General features: G+C 37.7%; 1 protein-coding gene across 4 annotated transcripts in view; it reads right to left on the minus strand.

Moving 5' to 3' along the window:
* SBF2 (SET binding factor 2) overlaps positions 1-14,946 on the minus strand; it is a 513,016-nt gene that overhangs the window by 79,566 nt on the left and 418,504 nt on the right. For all 4 annotated transcript variants that reach the window (XM_066250933.1, XM_066250932.1, XM_066250931.1 and 1 more), the window contains exons 23-26: positions 14,559-14,686; positions 12,799-12,974; positions 9,556-9,701; positions 7,178-7,376 (exon numbers count right to left, since the gene is read on the minus strand). In XM_066250933.1, coding sequence (XP_066107030.1) covers positions 7,178-7,376; positions 9,556-9,701; positions 12,799-12,974; positions 14,559-14,686 — 649 coding nt within the window. The remainder of the gene's footprint in view (positions 1-7,177; positions 7,377-9,555; positions 9,702-12,798; positions 12,975-14,558; positions 14,687-14,946) is intronic.

The raw sequence follows: 14,946 nt of genomic DNA on the forward strand, positions 1-14,946 counted from the left end.
TGGAGAGGCTATGGAGAAAAAGGAACCCTCATTCACTGCTGGTGGGAATGTAAATTCACACAACCATTATGGAAGAAAGTATGGTGGTCCTCAAAAAATTAGAAGTACCGTATGACCCAGCAAACCTCTACTGGGTATCTACCCCCAAAACTTGAAAACATTGGTCCGCAAAGACACATGCACCCCATTATTCATCACAGCATTATTCACAGTGGCCAAGACATGGAAACAAGCAAAGTGTCTCTTGACGAGGATTGGATAAAGAAGATGTGACTTATATATATACAATGGAATACTACTCAGCCATAAGAAATGATGACATAGTGGCATTTACAATAACACAGATGGACCTTGAGAACTTTATACTGAGTGAAATAAGTAATTCAGAAAAAGCTAGGAACTGCATGATTTAACACAAAGGTGGGAAATAAAACTGAGACTCATGGACATAGATAAAAGTGAAGTGGTTACCAGGGGGAGGGGGTTATGGAGGAAGGGGTGGGGGAAGGGTGTAAAGAGGGACAAGTATAAGGTGATGGAAAACGATTTGACTTTGGATGATGGGTATACAACATAATCAACAGTCAAATGCTATAGAAATGTACACCTGAAACCTATGTACTCATATTGATCAATGTCACCCTGTTAAAGTTAATTTTCTAAATAATAAAAAAAAATGTATTGAGACTTGTTTTGTGTCCTGAGATGTGGTCTATCTTAAAAAATGTTCTATGTGCACTTGAAAAGAATGTATACTCTGCTGCTTTGGGGTGAAATCCTCTGAAGATATCAAATACATCTGACACAGGTGTCCTTTAAGGCTGCTGTTTCATCGTTGATTTTCTGTCTGGAAGATCTATTCATTAATGTCAATTGGGTGTTAAAATCCCCTACAATGACTGTATTACTGTTGGTCTCTCCCTTTTGTTCATCAAGATTTGCTTTGGATAATTAGGTATTCCTAATTATTATTATTATTAGGATTCATAAATGTTTACAAAGGTTATAGCCTCTTACTGGATTGCTTTATTATTATGTAGTATCTATCCTCTTTGTCTCTTAATATAGCCTTCTTTTTTTTTTTTTTTTTTTTTTTTTTTTTTTTTTTAATAAATTTTTATTAATGGTAATGGGATGACATTAATAAATCAGGGAACATATATTCAAAGAAAACATGTCTAGGTTATTTTGTCATCAAATTATGTTGCAAACCCCTCACCCAAAGTCAGATTGTCCTCCGTCACCCTCCATCTAGTTCTCTGTGCCCCTCCCCCTCCCCCTAACTCTCTCCCTCCCTCCCTCCCATGTCCTCCCCCCCCCCACCCTTGGTAACCACCACACTCTTGTCCATGTCTCTTAGTCTCATTTTTATGTTCCACCAATGTATGGAATCATGTAGTTCTTGTTTTTTTCTGATTTACTTATTTCACTCCTTATAATGTTATCAAGATCCCACCATTTTGCTGTAAATGATCTGATGTCATCATTTCTTATGGCTGAGTAGTATTCCATAGTGTATATGTGCCACATCTTCTTTATCCAGTCTTCTATTGAAGGGCTTTTTGGTTGTTTCCATGTCTTGGCCACTGTGAACAGTGCTGCAATGAACATGGGGCTACATGTGTCTTCACGTATCAATGTTTCTGAGGTTTTGGGGTATATACCCAGTAGAGGGATTGCTGGGTCATAAGGTAGTTCTATTTGCAGTTTTTTGAGGAACCACCATACTTTCCTCCATAATGGTTGTACTACTTTACAGTTCCACCAACAGTGAATGAGGGTTCCTTTTTCTCCACAGCCTCTCCAACATTTGCTATTACCCGTCTTGTTGATAATAGCTAATCTAACAGGAGTGAGGTGGTATCTCATTGTAGTTTTGATTTGCATTTCTCTAATAACTAATGAATCTGAGCATCTTTTCATATATCTGTTGGCCATTTGTATCTCTTCCTGGGAGAAGTGTCTGTTCATGTCCTCTTCCCATTTTTTTTATTGGATTGCTTGTTTGTTTGTTGTTGAGTTTTATGAGTTCTTTGTAAATTTTGGATATTAGGCCCTTATCTGAGCTGTCGTTTGAAAATATCAGTTCCCATGTAGTTGGCTGTCTGTTTATTTTGATATCAGTTTCTCTTGCTGAGCAAAAACTTTTAATTCTGATGTAGTCCCATTCATTTATCTTTGCCTTCACTTCTCTTGCCATTGGAGTCAAGTTCATAAAATGTTCTTTAAAACCCAGGTCCATGATTTTAGTACCTATGTCTTCTTCTATGTACTTTATTGTTTCAGGTCTTATATTTAGGTCTTTGATCCATTTTGAATTAATTTTAGTACACGGGGACAGGCTGTAGTCGAGTTTCATTCTTTTGCATGTAATATAGCCTTCTTTTAATGCTTTATCTACTGCGCCACCATAGGTCAGAATATAGCCTTCTTTTAAAAAGTCTATTTTGTCAGATAAAATTATTGCTACCCCAGCTTCTTTTTCCTTTCTATTTGCATAAAATATCTTTTTTCATTCCTTTACTTTTATAGTCTGTGTGTATCTTTCATTCTGAGTAGGTCTCTTGTGGACAGTATATATATATGGATCTTGTTCTCTTAACCATTCAGTTACCTTATGTATTTGAATGAAACATTTAAGCCATTTACATTCAAAGTGATATTGATAGGTACATATTTATTACCTTTTTATTCCTTTAACTATGTTTCTTTGTTTTTTCTCCTTCTTTCTTCCTCTTTCCCATCCCCCCACCCCCACTAGAAGGCCTTTTAACAATTCTTGTAATACTGGCTTGGTCATAACAAACTACTTTAGCTTTTTCTGGGAAGCTCTTTATTTTCCTTCAATTTTAAATGATTGCCTTACTCGGTAAATGGTCTTGGTTGTAGGTCCTTGCTTTCATTACTTAAAATATTTCATGCCAATCCCTTCCATCCCGAAATGTTTCTGTTGAGGAATCAACTGACTGTCTTATAGGAGTTCTCTTCTATGTAACTAACTGTCTTTTTCTTGCTACTTTTAAGATTCTCTCTGTCTTTAACTTCTGCATTTTTAATTATGATGTGTCTTGGTATGAGCCTCTTTGGGTTCATGTTCTTTGGGACTCTGCAATTCCTGGTGTTGTGTTTTGTTGTTTTTTTTTTACTTTTCCACTTAGGGAAGTTTCAGTCATTACTTCCTCAAATAGGTTCTTGATCTCTTGCTCTCTCTCTGCTCTTCTTCTGGTAACTCTATAAGTGAGAATGTTTTTATGTTTCATGGTATCCCAAAGGTCCTTTAAACCAGTGGTCCCCAACACCCGGGCCACGGACCAGTACTGGTCCATGGGCCATTTGGTACCAGTCCGCAGAGAAAGAATAAATAACTGACATTATTTCCGTTTTATTTATATTTAAGTCTGAACGATGTTTTATTTTTTAAAAATGACCAGATTCCCTCTGTTACATCCGTCTAAGACTCACTCTTGACGCTTGTCTTGGTCACGTGATACATTTATCCGTCCCACCCTAAAGGCCAGTCCGTGAAAATATTTTCTGACATTAAACCGGTCTGTGGCCCCAAAAAGGTTAGGGACCACTGCTTTAAACTATCCTCAATTTTTAAAATTCTTTTTTCTTTTTGCTGCTCTAATTGAATGATTTTTTTCTACCTTCTCTTCTAATTCCCTGATTTCATCCTCTGCTTTATTCTACCTACTGTTTATTCCTTTCAGTGTATTCTTCATTTCAGATATTGTATTCTTAATTTCTGACTGGTCCTTTTTTATTGTTTTGATATCCATTTTCATGCTGTTGAGCATCCTTAAACCATTGCTTTCAACTCTATATCTGATAAATTGCTTGCCTCCATTTCATTTAGCTCTGTTTTGGAGATTTCTCCTGTTCTTTCATTTGGGACATATTTCTTTGTCTCCACATTTTGGATCTTTTTGTTTCTATGTATTAGATAAACCTGCTAGGATCCTCAGTCTTGGTGAGGTGGCCTTATGTAGTAAGTGTCCTGTGGAATCCAGTGGTGCAGTCTCCTTGATCACCTGAACTGGGTGCTACAGGAATGTCCCTTGTGTGGGTCATGTGGGCCCTCCTATTGTAATTGAGTTTTGATTGCTATAGGTCCATTCATGTGTGAATTTGACCCTCAGGCTGGCTAACTATGAGGCTCAATCCTTACCATGGTGTGAGAGCTGCTATGCAGGTGCTGACCACATAAAACAGAATTTGCCTCAGGAGAATCCACCAAGACCTCTCTTTGGATATGCCACTTGTGAAGCTTATTGGACCCCGCTCTGATGTTTTTTGAAGCTGGCCACTGGGTGTGTTGGTTCTGGGCCTTTTGGGAGGAACTCTGGTGCTGGTCAATGTCAGATGTTATTATGACTTGCACTCGGCAACCTGTTTGGAGCTACAAGTGATCCACAGTTTGTGGCTGCCTCTGCCTGGCCTGGGTACATGCAGAAAGAGCAAGCTACATATCAAGGCTGACTTCTACTAGCACCTGGCTGGAAGAAGGTCAGTAAAAGTCCCAAGGTACCCCAAGATCCCCTTCTGCCTGCCTTTTAGGCTCAGTCACTCAAACAGCCTCTGGCAGTACTTGAGTTATATGGGGTTGATTCTCAGTGAGTCACTAGGTAGGGGTGAGTGGTGTTCAACAGGTTAATACAGGTTCAAATTTGGTGCCAGTGCTGGTTCTGAAGCCACTCAGCAAATATCCTGGGGTATACCAAGCCTAGCCACCACCTTCTGGGTGCTCACACACCTTTGTGTTGGGGTGGGATCTCAGGGAGTCATCAGGGTGAGGTCAGCAGTTTATCAGGCCCAAACAGACCAAAACTTGGCTGTGTGAAGGGAGAACTGTGCTCCAGTTGAGCACACAAGGGTCTCTTTCCTAGAGCCACACAATTCAGTCTGCTCCACATTCTGCTGGGAAGGATGGCGCTCAGCAGAGCAGGGCCACCAAGAGTTGGGGAACGGGGCTAGTGGATCTCCCACGAGGAGGTGCCAGTCAAGCTTCAGGGAGGGTAGGATGTGCAGCCTCCACTCCAAAGCCATAGAACTCAGTCCATTCTAGATTTTGCCCCAATCTGAGCAGGGCAAAGCCACTACGATTTGGGAGGGTGGGTCTGCAGGAAGTCTGGGTGGTGGTTCTAGCAGATCTCAAGTGAGGGGGATGTGCCAGTCATAAACATCTTATTATTTATTTTTAATATTTTTGCATGTTCTAGGTTCTCTAGTACAACTCTGAATAAAAGGTAATAGTGGGCATCCTTGTCTTGCTCCCAGAGTAAAAGTTTTCAATATCAATATTAAATATTTTTTACTGTAAAAAATTCTAGATTAAGGAGCTTCTCTTGTATTTTAATGTTAAAAGTTCTTTCTGTAAAAATCATAAATATATATTACATTTAAAGTAAAATTATCTGTATATAATAAAATTATATTTTTCTTTTTAATTCTTTTAATGTGGCAGCTAATGCTAATTGATTTTCAGTTGTTGAGATAGTTTTATATTCCTGTAATAAACTCCACTTGGTCATAATGAACTGTCATGTGTGAAATGAACCTATTGTTACCATGAGCCATTCTTTATTGTTGGTAAAATTTTACTTTAAAGTCTACTTTGATACTTATATAGTTATAACAGCTTTTTTTTATAAAGGTAGTTTTGCATGGTATAGTTTTTCTATCATTTTATTCTCCACCTTTTTATATTTTTCTTTATTAGATATATCCCTTCAAAGCAGCACAAAGCTTTAAAAATTCTGATTTTTAAAAATATTAATTGGAGCATTAAGTTGATTTATAAGTAATGTAATTACTAATATGTTTGAATTTAAATTTACCATCTTACTATTTGCTTTCTATTTGTTCCATACATTCTGTGTTCTCATTTTTCTCCTTCCTTGCTTCTTTTTGGATTATTTATTATTCTATTTCTTTCCTTCTAATAGTGTGAGAAATATATATTATTTTATATCACTATAAATGCTGTTAGCAAGTGTTCTAATGAGTGGGCTACAAAATTCTATTTTGTTTTGACAGACTGAAGTGATAAATGAGGTATCTTTTCTCACTAGCAATCATGATTTTGATAGCAAGTTTTCTAAACATCAGACATCACACCCTGACAATATCACTCAGACTAATCTACAAAGAAAATTTGGTTAGAAGGACAAAGTACCCAGGAAAACTACTGCATACTCAACAGAATCACAACCTTCCAATATATAATACAATTTTTTATTTGGCTCAAATTATATTCCCACCTTGTTTTTCAAGTTTCACATTGGTAGTATATATAAACTTAAATTATCATTTAAAATGAGGTATTTATAGCTCTTCAAGAACAGTGAAAAGCATAGTAATATTAAGACAATTTTCTAAATATGTACAAGGCTTATAATTTATATTTAATTAAACCAGGACTTTATAAATGCAAAGAAAACAACTTACCTGGAGTTGAGAATGATTTAATTTGTGGATAGGGGAAATATAGTTTTAAAAAATATAAAACATGGCTAGGGCTTAACAGATATACAAAACAACAGGAGGTAAGAACAGAAAAAGAAATGTGTTCAGTTACATTCTTTCAGTAACATCCCTTGGAAATATTCTAATTAGACAGCATAAGAAACCCTTTCTGCACTTGGGTCAGCAAATTACAGCCTGTGGGCCAAAACTTGCTTCGCCCATTCATTTGTTTGCTTTTGTGGCAGAGTTGAGTAGCTGCAACAAGAGACCGTATTGCCTGCAAAACTAAAAATATGTATTATCTGATCTTTTAAAGAAGAAGTTTGCAGATCCCTGGCTAACAGGCTTTCATCTTTCCTATCTGCCTGGGGAAATCCTATTTTTACTTTGAGTTATCTTCAGGTATGCTAGAAAAGAGGCAGATGAGAAAAGACAAAGAAGGGAAATTTATAAAGGGGACAAAAACTATTGTTACCTTCACCTTCTAATCTGATACAGGCACTGTTCGTGATGTAAGTGCACTTCTGAGAATGCCAATGAGGTGCTTGCTCATGCTTCCTATACTGTCCCTTACTCACCCATATCCCTGGAGACCTTACTCTCATTTTCTGACATTTTTCTCCCTCTGAGCTATGGATGCAAATAGCTCAATCAAGACTCAAACAGAAGAAAGGAAAGGTCTCTTTTTGGAGCCTCCTAATACACTTACCTCCGGCACAGTGAATACATCCTGTTGGAGGCTGTGATTCTAAAATATTCTGGTTTTGAGCGAGAAGAGCTGCCACATATGGTTCCCAAACCTAAACGCTGATAGTCTCTGAAACAAGCTTTCTCCACTAACTGTTCCATTGTAGACTTCTCTGAGGCCTTCAGAGTGGTACTTGTGGGGAGTTCACTCTCATCTGAAACTGACAGCAGAAACAGATTTCAAAACAACGATGTCACTCAAAGTAGGAAATTAAAAATTTCCTTTTGAAGAGGATCCTTAAACCAAGAGAAGTTTATAGGTATTAAGGCTACAGGTCTATGTATATCACAGATCATGTAACTTTTAGGAGGAATCATTAACCTCTAGGAGGAATCATTATTCTCAAATTTAAATAGTAATGAATAGTCAAGAAATAAAATATCAGAAACTCAACTGACTCAAAATCTCAGCAGAATTAACTCAAAATGTCTAAAAATCTAATTTTGAATTCGTTACCCATAGTTTTGTTTCACTCAGGCTTGCTTATTAATGCCAAAGGGTAGTGATTTCTATTTAGGACTCTATGGAATAAATACTCAACTTTGTCAAAGGCAGGCTGTCAGTAAAATTAAACTTTGATGATATTATTATTATTTGTGTGTGTGTGTGTGTGTGTGTGTGTGGCAGAGACAGAGAGTCAGAGAGAGGGACAGGATAGGGACAGACAGACAGGAAGGGAGAGAGATGAGAAACATCAATTCTTTGTTGCGGTTCCTTAGTTGTTCATTGATTGATTTCTCATATGACCTTTGATATTATTACTACAAAATTTACCGCCAGGTTTCAGTTAACTTTTCAGAGCATAAATTTGTCTTAGAAATTTCTAGATTAAGTAGAAGTTCACTAGTGGGAAAAGACCTTTCTAAAAGAGGTATGAAGAAGTTATACTTTTTTTGTGAAAATATTTTTGTCAGAGGATGTGGTATACATGGGAAATTCCCTCACAATTTTGCAATAACAGGTTACAGAATCCTTTAAGATTTTAGATGTGGAATAATTTACCCAATAATCAAGTATTTTAGGGAGGATTAAACAAACAAACATTCCTAATTGGTACTGCATGTTCTAACTAAAAACAAGTCCATTGTTAACAACTGTCCGAATTTACTTTCCTATTTATTTTTAAAGTAGGAGAAGTCAAATTAAAGCTTATAAAGTTTTTGGAAATGTATTAAAAGTCATAATGTCAATAAATGGAACAATATAGCTCTCTTCTATTAGAATAAAAAAAAACCCCTAACTATTACCAATATACAACTTTGTGTATTGGTTTGTGAACTTCACAATGCAAATATCATGTATCAGTTTTGTGTTGCCTTTTATTTTCAGAGGAGCAAAGAGCATTATATAATTTGGCCTTTTGGTAAAATAACTATCATATAATAATAGTTTTGTTCCACAAAGTCATAAAGACTTTGAATTAGAAGAGTCAATAGTGATGAGTAGTGACAATTTTTTTAGGGCTTTCCATGTGACTGCAGAGGCTGGGGTTCCAGCAAATGGTCCCTTCAGTAATGTAATGGAAAGTGAGTCTTTTCATTGCCCAGAGGCAAGCTAGCAGGTACACATACTACAATAGAGAACTTTAGCCAGTGATGTCTCTCAAGATGAAACTTCTTTAGTATTTTTATTATCAGCATTATAAATTGTAGTTATATAAGCACTAGTGATTGATTCTAAAATTCTGAGAAGGAAAATGGTACAATGACATCCTGCTTCTTTATTAGATCAAACTCTCTCTAGTGTTAATTCCATAAGCATACTTGATACTGGGTTAAGGAATAGGAAATAGTCAATAAGAGATTTTGCTACTGGTTTTCTGATTCTATTTTCCTGAGTGAGAAGTTTCTCAGCTTCCCAGATTCTGTCCTTTTAAATATTTAGCAGACATTTTTTTTTATCATTTAAGAATCTCGTAACCTTAGGTATTCCATTTTGATTAAGAGTATCCACTATATTTTTACCAAAAACCCAAATCTTAACCTTTGAATATCCAATGTCCTTATATTCTTATTCCATAACAATGAGGTACAGGAACTACTTTATAACTAAAATGGGGTTTCTTTCTCTTCCTTTAACGAGATCCATATACCCATGGCCACTTACCTCTATGAATTTAGTTAAGGAGAAGTATAATTTAACAAAATCTTATATGAACAATGCAATATTGGTAAGATTCTTTTTTTCAGTTCTAGGAATATGGTAAGTGTCTCCAATCTTCTAATGATATCTAGGTTTTATGAGTCAGGCTTAGGTACAACTTTGTCTTAGTTTCTTATTCTTACTCATATAAAGAGAAATAAAATTGATTCATGAAGGAAAAACAAGTTCTCACATACCAGATATGTCATCTTCTTCATTCCATCCAGGACGACTTACTCTCTCTTCCACAATTGTCCCTGTCCTCTTCTTTAATAAATACTGACGCCCAATTGTCATTTTCCCTGCCCTTTTGGCACCTTTCACAATTGTTTTGGAGAAGGTGCTGTAAGTCATAAAACCAAAGAGAATGTCAAGTTGATATGAGGATAGCACTTCTATTTTTGATACCTCCATAGCTCTACTTGGTTCCTCCCCATTTGCACAACCACTAGTATTGTACAGACCTTCACTAAGCCTCTCCTTCTTTGATTACTTTTTACATGGCCGCAGGCTAAGTTCCAACAAAATATTGTTGTCATCAGGACACTGTTGCAGGCAAAAAAGTGCAAGAACCTAGAGTGGGACACAAACCACTTATCACCCCCAATCTAAACTCCTCAGTTTGGCTTTTTGGTCAAGCATGCCCCTAATCCAGTGTATCCACACTGCTGCCTCCACCAGTTCCCACAAACAATGGTGCACAGAGAGACAGCCGCCTCTTTCTACTGATTCAATGCTCTGCTAACTCACGGGCTTTTCTTTAAGAGCACATGATAAACATAGTTGGCAACATTTTACTTCTTTTATTTTAATTATTTATTGATTTTAGAGAGGGAAGGAGAGGAGAGAGAGGGAGAGACAGAGAAACATTGATCTGTCTCTGTAAGTGCCCTGACCAGGGATCGAACCCTCAATCTCTGTGCATCAGGACGACACTCCAACCAACTGAGCAATCTGGCCAGGTAACACCTTACTTCTTAAATGTTTTAAAAAGCTATCTGGTGTCCTATCTTCTGATACTGTAAACCTTTTGAGATATAGAAAAGAGTAATACAAGTCCCCTTTTTCAGAGGAGAAAAATAAGAAATCAGTGATTTAAGCATCCTTTTGAGAATAAGCTTTAGTTAAAGGGAAACTAGTATGTAAGTCAGACCTAAAACTATTTATTTATTTAAATAGTTTATCTTTTATTGCTGATAGAAAATTTGGGCACACAGTATTAAGAATCCAAAGAATTAAACAAAGAACCTGTTTTCTAAATACTCACATTGAGATGAAGGTTCATGCAAGACTGTTTTTGCTTATTTTCTCTTGACCACAAAGAACAGAACTCTCTTTGTGTTTTCTTGCCACTTGGTGAAAAGTGATAAGGATTCTTTTATTGTCAAACAGTTTTACTAGACCCTGTTTTAGTCATTTGAAATGTAAATTTGAGGGTTATGAAACATATTTTAGATAACTGTTAGAAATCATAAAATACTGGTATTTCCCGAATTAAAGCCTATAGTGAATCACTTCAGGTATAATTTAAACTCAACGGGAATTCTGAAACATTTTTTCCAACTAGAGCTATATCTTTTGTTTTATATAATCAAGACAATTTTAAGATATTTCAAAATTTAAAATTGCTAGATCTCTTTTGTAGCTGGGCAGTATAAGCTTGATACAATAAGATTAACTTTACATATAGATGTTTATGTAATTTCTCCCAACCCCCCCCCCCCCCCAGTAGTTTCTAACATAAAACACCTTCAAAAGCTTTGTTTCTTCCCTAGAGGACTGGGATAATGAATATCTAAGGCTCCTCTGTGACTCCATACGCTAAGGCTTGGTTCACCTTTAAGTATCTAGGAAGCTGTTCATGCTTTAGCATATCACACCTAAATATATATATGTGTTGAGTGGTACAGGTGACATTATGCAACTGAGCAATGATACACCGTCTGGAACCTCAGATCTTCTATAAGGCCTGCCCACTTTCAGGCAAAGGAAAAGCTTTTTTGTCCAGAGTCTGCAGAGTACTCCCTTATATGTGAATTGTATTGGCAGATACCCAAATTCCAGATGATTAATGATGAAAGAACTGAAATATTAGCCCTTACATGTAGTTGCTAATTGAAGAGAGTTTTAAAGCAATTGTTATTTTTTAATAACTGAAAAAAAATTTTTTTAAACGAGAGTAGGGGAGATAGAGAAACAAGACTCCCGCATGCTCCCTGACAGAGATCCACTTGGCAACCCTGTTTAGGGTCGATTCTCTGCCCATCTGGGGATGCTTGCAACAGAGCTATTTTTAGCGCCTGATGTATCCTCAGCACCCAGGGCTTGAATCAGTTGAGCCATGGCTGTGGGAGGGGAAGAGAGAGAGAGAGGAAGAGAGAGAGAGAGAAAGAGAGAGAGAGAGAAAAAGAGAGAGAGAGAGAGAGAGAGAGAGAGAGAGAGAGAGAGAGAGAGAGAGAAAGAGAAAGAAAGAAGAGGAGAGGGATGAAGAAGCAGATGATCACCTCTCCTGTGTGCCCGAACCGGGAACTGAACCTGGGACTTCCAAATGGTGGGTTAATGCTCTACTACTGAGCCAACCGGCCACGGCCTAATAATTTAAATTTAAGTTTCAACATAAATTTCTAAAAATTTTCATCAGAAAATAAGGGTTCCAACTAAAGAACTATGACAACCAAATACAATGCCTGATTCTGGATTGCATCCTAGACCAAGCAGGAAAAACAAGTAGTTACAAAGGAACATCAGTAAAATCTGGTATAGATTCTGGGATAAATAAAAGTTTTATATCAAGTAAATTTCCTGGTTGTGATTACTGTACCGTCATTATATAAAATAATGTTTTTGTTCTTAGGAAATACAGTTGGATGTATTTAAGGATAAAGAGACATATTGTATGTAACTCAAATGGTTTAGAAAAAAATATAGATGAGAGAGAGTGATGAAGAAAATGGAGTAAAATATAAACAATTGTGCATCTGGGTAAAAGATATACAGAAATTCTTTGTATTAGGTTGTAACTTTTCTGTAAATTTAAAATTGCATCAAAACAAAAGGTCACAAAAAAATAAAAAGAAAAAAATAAAGGTTCCCATCTTTAGATGGAAGCAAAACTGTCTGCTAGGCCTGGATATTAATGAAAACTGAAAGGGGTGTGCAAAGGCAGTTAGGAAAGTGATCAATACGAAAAAAAGGGAAAACAAAATTTCATACTCGAAAAATGCATCGTGAGCAACAGATATGATAGTCAATCCTCTCGTAGCTCTTGAGTTTTGAAAGTTGTCACACTTATCAATGCTGCTCTCTGAGCTTGGTCCAATGGGCTCGACAGAAGGGCAAACAAAAAGAGCAGTCTTTACACCTTAACCCAAAGGATAGGTCACTTTCCCTGACAGTCAACCATGGAAGAGCTGACTAAAGAAACCAGACTGTCTTCTCACCGAAAGGAAGTATTCTTTTCCTTCTGTTTGGGTAAAATTATTTGTGGGGTGGTTTGCCCAGCAGCAAAAGCAAAGGTGGTGAAAATGGACTGAGGATAACGGAACTTCATCAGCTGCTTCCTGAAGATCTCCACTACTTCAGGACTCACTTCCTCATCAAATGCGACTTTAATCAGCTAGAGACAAAAGAGATTAAATGCATCAGAAGCATTAAGATTTCTAGATAATTTCCCCCAAAATTACTAAAATAACAAAAAATAATCATACTAAATGGCAGGAGTTTAGAGGTTCAAGGGACCTTGGTTATCATGCAATTCAATTTTTAAATTTTAAAAATAAAAATTGTGACTCAGAGAAGTTTAATTGACATGGCTGTTAGTTGGCACAAAAAATCATATAACTTGAAGTTGGGTTGCTTTCAGACTACCTTTTCTATGATGGGATAGAAATTAACTTACAGTGGCTGAAGTAGAAACATGTGCTTCTCATTTCTCAACTGTTCCTTCTAGATAGGGAATATGGGCTAACTAGGTTTCTTCTGACCCAGAGATACTACAAATCTAGTAAGGAAAAAATTCAGTGTGACTAGAATCCTAACCAGTTTAGCCAGGCCATATTCTAACTTCAGAGTCCTTGGGCAGTTGAAATGGTGAAGAAATCCCTAGGAAGTCACTGCTGTCTGTCAGGTGATGGGAGATCTGCAGCCTCACCTTTCCCACTATTAGCATTCAGAGGAACCAGGGAGGGCTTCTTGACCAAAAGGAATGAGGCAAGAATTGGAGCCCTTGGAAACCTGAGAAGTCAAAGGCCAGGCATGAAGCGGAGCAAGGGAAAAACTAAGACAAGACTACTCATCCAGTGTCTGGTCTGTAGCCATAATTCCACAAGTTCTGATACGGTCAGTACTCCCTGGAAAAACCTTTGATTTATTAGGGGTTTCTTAGTACCAATAGTACTTAAGCCCTAGCTATAATGATCAGCATTTTACTTCTTCCACAGAAGAGCCATACAGCATTCCCTTCTGAAACAGATGCCAAGAGAATTGCTTTCTATGTAAAGTCTTTATCAAACAAAGATTGAGGCATGACTTGGCAGAGAACAAGAGTCAATTGTGGGTGTCTGAATTTCTAAGATCATTAAGAATTGACAGGTAATCTGCTGTTTCTCTGAGGTGGTCCCAGGTCTCAGGAAATGAGGGATTAAATCCGAGACTACTCATGTGCTCACACAGTTGAAGATTACCCTCTTGGAACCTCTGATGCTCCTCATCCACTAACTGCGGACCACACAACCATAGAAAGTGGCCACAACATCATTTGTAGAAAACTTTTAAATAACAAGAATGGCCCCCTTTCTTTCTTCTTCTTCTTTTTTTGTTGTTGTATTTTTCCAAAGTTAGAAGTGGGGAGGTAGTCAGACACACTCCTGCATGTGCCCGACCAGGATCCACCCCACATGCCCACCAGGGGGCGATGCTCTGCCCATCTGGGTCGTTGCTCCACTGCAATCAGAGCCTTCTAGAACCTGAGGTGGAGGCCATGGAGCTGTCCTCAGTGCCCAGGCCAACTTTGCTCCAATGGAGCCTTGGCTGCAGGAGGGGAAGAGAGAGATAGAGAGGAAGGAGAGGGGTAAGGGTGGAGAAGCAGATGGGTGCTTCTCCTGTGTGCCCTGACCGGGAATCAAACCTGGGACTTACACACGCCGGGCTGATGCTTTACCACTGAGCTAACAGGCCAGGGCCTGGCTCTCTTTCTTAATACCTGAAAAGATGCTGATGTGATCTGCAGTCCCTCTTGCATGTTCTGCTGTAGCTGGTTCTGCATTGTGATTTTCTTCTCCTTGGTGATGGAGGCAATGGGAAAACTTCGCATAACCGTCTGCTCACCAACTACAGGGAGACAGGGCACAGACTCAGCAATAGCATGGTACAGGTCATTTCTAGACTCTCTGATGCTCTCACTGCAGCAGCCTCTGCTGGAGAAACGTGTCTGGAGAGGACAATGCCCAGGAATGCAGTGAGAGAAAACGCTGTGATTCTAGAATTACATTTATTAATTTTACTGCATGGTCATTTGCGCCTGAGACACAATCCTTTCTCCGAATGAAGGAGCTGTCACAGCCTGCCAGCTTTCGTTCCAGTTCCCCAGT

Source organism: Saccopteryx bilineata, chromosome 1 (genome assembly GCF_036850765.1).
Source record: "Saccopteryx bilineata isolate mSacBil1 chromosome 1, mSacBil1_pri_phased_curated, whole genome shotgun sequence".
NCBI classification, from domain to species: Eukaryota; Metazoa; Chordata; class Mammalia; order Chiroptera; family Emballonuridae; genus Saccopteryx; species Saccopteryx bilineata.